Here is a 9709-nt window from a genome sequence, read left to right on the forward strand (position 1 = left end):
AAATGGATCATAGACTTAAGTTTAAGAGTTAATACTATGAAACTTCAAGAAGATAACATCAGAGAAAATCTTAAGTATCCTTGAGTTTTGCAAATATTTAAAAAACAGGACCAAAAATACATCAATTGTGTCTGATCAGAATTTAAAATTTTGCTCTGCCAAAGACATTGTTATGAAAAGTAAAAGACAAGCCACAAACTAGTAGGAGAAAATATTTGCAACCACATATAACAAAAAGGACATGATATATATAGTATATAAAGAACTCATTAAGATAGACAAGCTAATAAAAAAAAGAGAAGCAAAAGATTTATAGATATTTCCCTAAAGATAGGTAGCAAATAGGCTCATGAAAAGATGCCCACGATCGTTAGTCATTATGGAAATACAAATTAAAACCACAATGTAATACTACTATACACATACTAGAATGCCTAAAATTAAAAAAGACCTGACCATTTCAGGTGGTGAGTAAACATGTGGGGTAACTCAAACTCTCATACACTACTGGTAGAAATGTAAAATGGTACAACCACTTTGGAAAACAGCTTGGCATTTCTTAAAAAGTTAAAAAAATACACCTACCATACATCCCAGACATTTACTTTGAGGTGTTTATCAAAGAGTGAATGAAAACATATGTTGACCCTAAAACTTGTATATAAATTCTCATAGCAGCCTTATTTGTAATAACGCAAACCTGGAAACAACCCAAATGCTTATCAACAGTTAAGGGAAGGAAAAATAAGAAAAACAGAGAGGGAGGCAAACCATAAGAGACTCTTAACTATAGGGAACAAACTGAGGATTGCTGGAGGGGAGATGGGTAGGGGGATGGGGTAACTGGGTGATGGACATGAAGGAGGGCACTTGAAATAATGAGCACTGGGTATTGTATGCAACTGATGAATCACTGAATTCTACCTCTGAAACTAATAATACGGTATATGTTAAATTGAATTTAAATAAAAAATTTTTAAAAAATGGTTAAATAAATTGTAGTATATCCATATGCTAGAATACAACTCAGCAATAAAAAGGAACAAATTAGTGATAAGACAATACAGATGAATTTCAAAATCATTATGCTTAGTGAAAGAAGCCAGACCCTCTCCCCCCAAAATATGTACATACTGTACAATTCCATTTATATAAAATTCTAGAAAATGCAAAGTACTCTATAGTGACAAAAAACTGATCAGTGGTTGCCTGGGGAAATGGTAGATAGATGGAGAGAGAAGGGAGGAGGATTACCAAGGGGCACAAAGAAAATGTCTGGGTGTGATGGATATATTCATTATCTATATTACTATGGTGATTTCATTAATATATACATTATGTCAAAACACATCAAATTGTATACTTTAAATATGTACAGTTTATTATACATCAGTTACACCTCAATAACAGTGAAAAAACATGTTTTTACGTTGGAAGACACTCCTTCATGGGTCGTTCACATTCCATGTTTCTCTAGATATGCCTAGCAGGCAAGGATCGGACTGTTCTTTACTTGGGCCTTTTCTTAGGGTCATGTTTGCAGCACATAAAATTGAGGGATGAGGTCAGTCTTTCTCTAAGACAAAGAGCAGGCTTGCTTACTGTTTGACATAAAATGGTGGGTCCCCCAAATGCAGTGTATTTTAGCTGTGATGTAAATGCATTACCTACAAAGAATCCATCTGGGCCCATGGCATTGCCCGTATGGGACTTGGGAGCAAGGGGAACCACCACCATCCTAATAGGCATGCTAATTTCTGTATTGTAAGTAATGAAGTCCTTTGTCTCTGACTCTGAAGTTTAACATCTTCTGTCAGCATTCACTAAACAATAATAGGTTAGCTTTTAAGTTTTAAGTAGGGTAATATCAAATCCTAGACTCTGACAATGTATACATATAGTTCGACAAAGCTAAAGAACAGGATGTTAAAGGGTAAAGTAGTAAGGAGTGACATGGACACTAAAAAGAAAGATATGGCCATAACTCACAGTAAACAGTAAATAGTAACTAGAAATTATTGAGCTCCTAGGCACTATTCTTCATGATTAATTTGCAATCTGTATACATTTTTCTCCTTAAATATTTGTTGAATGGATGAATGTATGAAAAAATAAATGAATGAAAGAAAAATCAGACTTAAGAGGTTAAGTAACTTAAGATCATACACTCTTAAATGATGAAGGATAATTCAAATTCAGATCTCATACCAAAGATTATCCTCTCAGCCACTGTTATGTTGTACAGAAAGGAGACTTAAATGCATACTATACAGTTTGGCTTCACAAATGTAAATGATAGGGAACTATATAAGTATTTTAAACAGAGAAGCCGGGGCTTTTTAAGTAAATTTGAAAAATATCACTTTGAATAAAGTATGGAAGGCGGATTAGAGATTCATTAGGTCTAAAGAGATCACATAAGAGACTATTATAGTAGTTCAACTGAGAGATGCTGAATGCAGGGAGAGAGAATCAGAGTTGGAATTAAGATTTGTTTAGAAAGAACTAAAAGGATTTTTAAAAAATTGAATTTGGAGGATGACAGATAGGGAATAATCTAAGATGATACCAAGGTTTCTAGCTTAGGTTACTGAGTAGATTTGGTAGCATTTAATTAAGCTTGGGAATGGGGAAGAGGGAGGCAGGAAAAGGGATCTAATGGTGTTGAGTGCTGTTAAAGCACAAAAAGGCAACCAAGGAAAAGACAATTAAGTGTAAAAGCATAAACTGTGTTTGGTAAGAAAGTAGTCTAGTATGGCCAGTGTAGAGGAAAAGGAAAGTTGGGGCTAATACATGGTATTGGCGAAACTGGATTTCTGCATGTAAAAGATGAAATTGGACCTTTACCTTAAACCACATATAAAATCAACTCAAAATGGATTAAAGACTTAAATCTAATACTCCAAACTATAAAACTTATGAAGAAAACATAGGGGAAAAGTTTCTTAACATTGGTCTTGGCAAGAATTTCCTGGATATGATACCAAAAGCACAGGCAATAAAAGCAAAAGTAGACAAGTGGGACCACCTCAAACTCGCAGCAAAGGAGACAGTCAATGAAGTGAAAAGGCAAACTACAGAATGAGAGAGAATATTTGCAAACCATGTATCTGGTAAGAGGTTACTATCCTAATTATATACGGAACTACAACTCAATAGCAAAACCCCCCCAAGGAATATGATTGAAAAATGAGCCAGGACTAGAACAGACATTTCTCCAAAGACAAAAACGGCCAACAGGTATGAAAAAGTGCTCTACATCACTAATTGTCAAGGAAATGCAAAACCACAATGAGATATCACCTGACACCAGTTTGGATGGCCATTATAAAAAACAAAATGCCAGAAAATAAAAAGGTAAGACTATGGAGAAAATGGAATCCTTGTGCACTGTTGGTAAGAATGTAAAATGGTCTAGCTGCTATGGAAAACAGTATGGAGGTTCCCCCAAAAATTAAAAATAGAACTACTTTATGATCCAGCAATACCTGATCGTATATAAACTACTACATTCTATATTTTTCACTCAAGCAAACTGCAGCCCTACTTATGCAACATTGCAAATGGAAAATTTAATCTCTGGTTTACTGAAAATTATGATCATTAATCAGCCATTACAGGGTTGGAGGGATATAAAAAAGTTTCATAAGGATTGTAACTAAACAATGAATAAAATTAGCCAATGCTACTCCAAGAAGCTGCCATTTGTTATCCCAAGAATATGATCAAAAGGACGTTAAGAACATCATAATTATAGATTAAGAGTCCAAACTTAAGGTGATTTCTAAAGTATATTTATAATCAGGAAACCATACGGTAAAACAATTTTCACAAAGCAAAATTAAGTTTAATCTTTTATCTCTTTTTCCAAGTGTACAGCACAAAACTAATTGAAATCAACCTACTAGGTTGATTCAGCTCATCCTAAAATGCCCAAGATTGACTCTGCATCCCACACAAAATATGAAGAATTCAAAATAAATAGCCCATTATTCCAAATTCTATCTATATAAAATCTATTTTTCATAATTATAGAAAGAGGAAATCTAAAAACTTTAAAACTGAGATTATACTATCTTCCATACAAACAACTTGAAGTATTAAAAAAATGTCTTAGAAGTGATAGCAATATAGGGGCACCTGGCTGGTTCAGTTGGAAGAACATGCGACTCTTGATCTTGGGGTCCTGAGTTCAAGTCCCATGTTGGATGTAGAGGTTACTTAAACAAATAAATCAATAACTTAAAAAAAAAAAAGGTGCTAGCAATACATATATTTTTAATTTCTCTTTAATTCTAATAAAAATATTTTGATTTCATGAAAAGATACAGTAAAAAAGAAACTCACTAAATTCCATTCAAATCACCTTCAACCACATAATACTTACTTGCTGTCTTTATAGTGCAAACATGCAATGTTGTTAATGAGATTACACTGAAATAAATATATTCTCTAGATGTTACCGTATAACTGAGGTGAAATGGACTGTTTTTCATGAGACTCCTGCACTATCAAGAACATAAACATGTACTCCTGTCCAAAAACAAGAGGAATATTTTACAGTGGGTGACAAAATCATTCTTAGCCATATCACCTAAACCTAAAGCAACTGAGATTTAAATATTACTCGAGTTTTCAGATTACAGAAAAAAAAAAAAAAAAATCAGAGAAAACCCCAATTTTAATCTCAGAGAAACTCTTAGGATGTATTTACAAAACTCTGCATAGGCCTAATGGTATTTTCAAATACAGTATTCCATTACTTCAGAACGATAAATGAGTAAAGTTAAGTTTCAGTTTCCATAAGGTTCTCACCTGTATAATGCATCATCAATCTCCACAGATTCTGCTGATACAATGGGCAAATTTGTATTTGTACTGGAAAAAAAAACAACAACACAACTTATAAGGGCAAGTATGGTTATTCAATATTCACATTCTATAATCTAATATTCAATTATACATGGCAGTTACTAAAGGGGATTTTACAAACCAGATATATATTTTATTTTCCACCCCTTTATTTCCATTTTAAAAATAGGTCAAAATTAAATTCACTGACTGCCTACTCTGTGTGTATTGTAAGATTACAGCCTGCAGTTTTATTCTTAGGTGTTATCAGATGTTGTTTTACGTATATTCTGATGGATCTGTATTTTAGCAATTTTGTTGGAGTGCCCCATACAACTTCTCTAATATACATACTCTCTCTAATCTAATACACATGGAATTTACCATATACTGATGATATCTAAACTTATTTTTCTATGTTTGATCTCTCTTCTGACATCCAGATTTTCCACATCTGCTAGAACAATCTCTCTTTTCTGATGTTTAATTGGTTTCATGAACATAACAAGCCCAAAACAGAATTTAATTCTCTCCGCTTACTCTATTCTTTCCCAGTCTTTACCAACTCACTGGTACCACCATTTACTCACTTGCTCAGGCCCAGAATCTAGAGATCTTCTTAGCTTGTTCCCTCATTTTCTCCATCTGTGTGCTAGTACAGCCTCAGGTCAAACCATTATCATATTTCATCTGAACTATTTCAAAGCCCTCCTAACTAGTCTCTCTGGTGCTACTATTGCCCTCCCCCTTCAGTTTATTTTCTATTTTACAGCCTAAATTTTTTAGAATGCAGTCAGATATTCTTCAACTTAGAACTATCCTTCAGTAAATATCCTTTACTCTTTGAATAAAATTTAAACACCTGGGGCGCCTGGGTGGCTCAGTTGGTTAAGCATCTGCCTTTTTGGCTCAGGTCATGATCTCAGGGTCCTGGGATAGGGCCTAGGAGCAGGCTGACAGGAGCGGGCTCCCAGCTCAGCAGGGAGTCTGCTTCTACCTCTCCCTTTGCCCCTCCCCCCGCTCCCTCTCTCTCTCTTAAATAAATAAAATCTTTTAAAAAAATTTAAACACTTTACCATGCTCAAAAGGGCTTAGGTGTTCTATCTCCCAACTACCTCTTCAATCACAACTCCCACTACTTTCCCTCTTACCATCTTCAGCCACACTGGCCTACTTGCTGTTCCTCAAAAAGCCAAGCATGCTATCACTTCAGTTTTTACACTTGCTATTCCCTCTGCTTGGAAGTGTTCCTCCTTTAGATCTCTGAATAGCTGACTCTTATCATTTAAGTCTCAATTAAAATATTGCCTCACAATATTACATAGACCACTCTATCAGCCTTTCAATGAAATGTGTCTTCTCCTTAGGTCACTCCCTAACTCATTAACTGCTGTATTTTCTTCAAAGTACTTATCACTAATTGTTTATTGTTTGCCTTCCCCAAGAGAATATATGATCTGCTAAGAATTCCAAATACCCCTTAATAATTTAAGAGCAAACACTGTGTCATACATTGCTTTAAGTGCTTTAGATGTACTAACTCTGTTAACCCTTACAACTTAATGAGACAGGCACTATTACCAACTCCACTGAACAGAGGGAAAAAAACAGGCTCACAGAAGTTAATTTAAATAACCTGCCCAAGGTTCTAGAGTAGGTAAATGGTAGAGCCAGAATCTGAACCTAAGCAGTCTAGCTCTTGATCACCATGCTCTACTGCCTACTGCTTCTCATTGTAGGCATAAAGAAAGCACTCAAGTATCTGTTGGATGAATTTTAAAAATTAAAAAAAAGGGGGGGGGCGCCAGGCTGGTTCAGTTGGTAGATCGTGTGACTCTTGATCTCAGGGTTATGAATTTGAGCCCCATGATGGGTGTAGAGATTACTTAAGGAAATTTAAAAAAATTTTTAAAAAGCAGCATACTAGCATGATAAAATATACTTGTAGTGATGTATCATTTACCATAGCTCAATTTTTTCACAGCATGGCATACAAAAATGAAATGAAAATGAAAATAGGATAAACACTGGGAAACAGAAATGGTTCCCAGGCAGAGGTGGGGAACTTTGGCCTGAGACACAGTGACAGCTAAGATCAATATCATCTTGGCAAAAGTATAATCCATTCCATGTACTGGGAAGCTCTAATTGTCAATTATAGGATTCTAAAAATAATGTGAAAGCACGAAATTTAGGTCTTGGAATTCAGTTTTCTAAGCCTGGTATTGATATATAAGCCAAAAGATCTGTAAATGGAGTTAATCAAAATATTATCAGCTTCTAGCTAAGTGATACATGGCCAACTACTAGAAATATTTCTGATTGCAATTATGAGAGCAAACCAGGAGACAGCTGTAGTTTAGGAGATCACCTGTCTAATAAAAATACACATATACACAATATGCCCTGTTTTGGCACAGTAATGAAATATGAAAATAAGCAAAATTTCCTATTAAACAGTTTTCTTATCCCTAGTATACTTTCACTAGCTGTCTTGCTTGCATGGAGGACAATAGTGGGCAAAGCTCTTAAGTAAATATGAGAACAGCTACGTTCTGAACAGCCTTGTCTCTTAATGATATGACCGGCACTTATTTTTCAGAAAATCCTGCCTTATTGGAATGTTTCAAAAGTCATTTTTGTAATAAGATGTATATGGCAATCAAAAATCCTTTAAACAAGGGGAGGTTTTGTTTGTATTACATAATATCCCCCAAGTAAATGTGTCGGCAGGCAATATCATGGTAGTGAAAACATCCCTTCAGTCTGAACTAGCAAAAAAGCTACAGGTTTATGGACAGTCTCAGACTAGCTCAAAAGCATATATCCATCACTTCTATCTTTGGAATATTGTACTCTAGTGGTGGGGAGTATGTAACTAACCGCTTTATTAATTATGAGATGACTGAAAAGGAACCACATGAACATTTCCCCCCCTGATTTTGCAGGCGTGCAAAAGACGTGAAAAACCTTAACACCAACTGGGAAATAAGAATGAGTAACTCCTGGGTTTTTTCCTGGATTTTTTTTTTTTAAACTGTAGTCAACAGAGGCCTCAGGGTGTCCTGACTGACTCTGATTCATCATTACCAAGTTCCCTCTGGTAATAGTTTTCAGAGGAGGATCTCGGTGCAGGATCCCGCACAGTGGCGCTCTTAGCTTTCATTTTACGGAAAGAAGGAGGGAAGGTGTTTGGCAACCGGGCTGGAAAGCTCACACCAAGCGACCCGGGCCAGAACACTCGACGGAGCCCGCTCCACTCCGCTCCACCCCGCGCCCCTTCCCCCCAGACACGTCCAGTGACTGAGAAGATGGCAGACCCCAAATGGAACTGAGAAAGCGCAAAAGGACCGAAAAGTGGCCTTTCTCCTCAGCGAAGCCGGGAGCCGCAGAGGTCCGAGCCCACCACGCCACACCCACCCCGCGCGCTCCCCTCGCCTCCCAGGGCTGGTTCTGCCCGGCTCCGCGGCCTCGCGCGCGCTCCCTATCCGCCCGAGCGGGAGCAGCAGAAGCCGGCGCCCGGCTCCCGCCCGCCACCCCTCGCTCCTTCGCGCTCACACTCGTTCCCTCACCTGCCAGCCCCCCAGGAAGAGCAGGACGCCTCTTCCCCCTGAGGTGTGGCCACCGGCTCGGATGCCTCCATCCCTCCAAGAGACGTCGCCACTGCAGGCTACCGGTAGGCAGGGAAGGGGGCGGGACCGCGAGGTCAAGGGGCGGGTGGTGACATCACCGGAGGGGGCGGGGCCGGGGAGCATGCGGCCGGCCTCAGCTTTCCCGTCAAGCCCAGGGGCGTCCTGGTTTCCGGTTTGGGTGTGGCCACGGGGGACCGGGATAGGCCTCGCCGCAGGTGTGTGCCGAAAGCGGCCCGGCTGCGACCGAGGTTCGGGGGGATGTTAATGGACCGAAACACTGAAGTTTCGCGGTGCCTCTGGCTCTGTGGCCAAGCACAGAGATTCCAGTGGCCAGCGAAGTGATGGGGTTGCATAGCAATAAGAGGAAGCCCCTTCATTTAATAAATAAAAAATCGAAAGTTTTGTAGTAGGTAGCTCCAGATTTTCAGGATTTCCGGGATTCCATTTTAAAACGTTATACGTTTAACAAATAATTTTGGGCGTCTACTACAGGCCGGGCACTGTCACAGATTTAATAGAGTCGTGATTTTTAGAGCTATGAATGACATTGTCATCCCGTTGGCTCCCACTATATAGGTGAGGGAAAAGAACTTCCAGATAGCCGAAGTGACTCCTCAAGATGTTAAAAATAGAGCTACCCTATGACCCAGCAATTGCACTACTAGGTATTTACCCCAGAGATACAGATGTAGTGAAAAGAAGGGGCACATGCACCCCAATGTTTATAGCAATGTCCACAATAGCCAAACTGTGGAAGGAGCCCTGATGTCCTTCCAAAGATGAATGGATGAAGATGTGGTTCGTGTATACACTGGAATATGACTCAGCCATCAGAAAGGACGAATACCTACCATTTGCATCGACATGGGTGGAACTGGAGGGAATTATGCTAGGTGAAATAAGCAGAGAAAGACAATTATCATAGGGTTTCACTCATATGTGGAACATAAGGTATAGTGCAGAGGACAAAAGGGGAAGGGAGGGAAAACTGATGGGGGGGAGATCAGAGAGGGAGGCAAACCATATGAGACTTCTGACTCCAGGAAGCAAACAGGGTTTGTGGAAAGGGAGGTGGGTGGGGGATGGGGTAACTGGGTGATGGGCATTAAGGAGGGCACAGGATGTGATGAGCACTGGGTGTTATTCACGACTAATGAATCGTTGAACATTATACCAAAAACTAGTGATGTGCTATATGTTGGCTAACTGAATTTAAATTAAAAAAA

At 38.6% G+C, this 9709-nt stretch overlaps 1 protein-coding gene across 3 annotated transcripts in view; it reads right to left on the reverse strand.

The window, feature by feature from the left end:
• The window catches only part of UBA6 (ubiquitin like modifier activating enzyme 6), an 82882-nt gene extending 74342 nt beyond the window's left edge, over positions 1 to 8540 (reverse strand). For 2 of the 3 annotated variants that reach the window (XM_032400490.1, XM_032400488.1), the window contains exons 1-2: positions 8424 to 8540; positions 4816 to 4878 (exon numbers count right to left, since the gene is read on the reverse strand). In XM_032400490.1, coding sequence (XP_032256381.1) covers positions 4816 to 4878; positions 8424 to 8494 — 134 coding nt within the window. In that variant the 5' untranslated portion in view covers positions 8495 to 8540. Of the gene's footprint in view, positions 1 to 4815; positions 4879 to 8423 lie in introns of those variants that run through there. The other variant, XM_032400489.1, reaches the window with a different exon arrangement.
• Between the last annotated feature and the right edge of the window lie 1169 nt (positions 8541 to 9709).

Source organism: Phoca vitulina, unplaced genomic scaffold (genome assembly GCF_004348235.1).
Source record: "Phoca vitulina isolate PV1807 unplaced genomic scaffold, GSC_HSeal_1.0 scaffold3, whole genome shotgun sequence".
In the NCBI taxonomy this organism is placed as follows: Eukaryota; Metazoa; Chordata; class Mammalia; order Carnivora; family Phocidae; genus Phoca; species Phoca vitulina.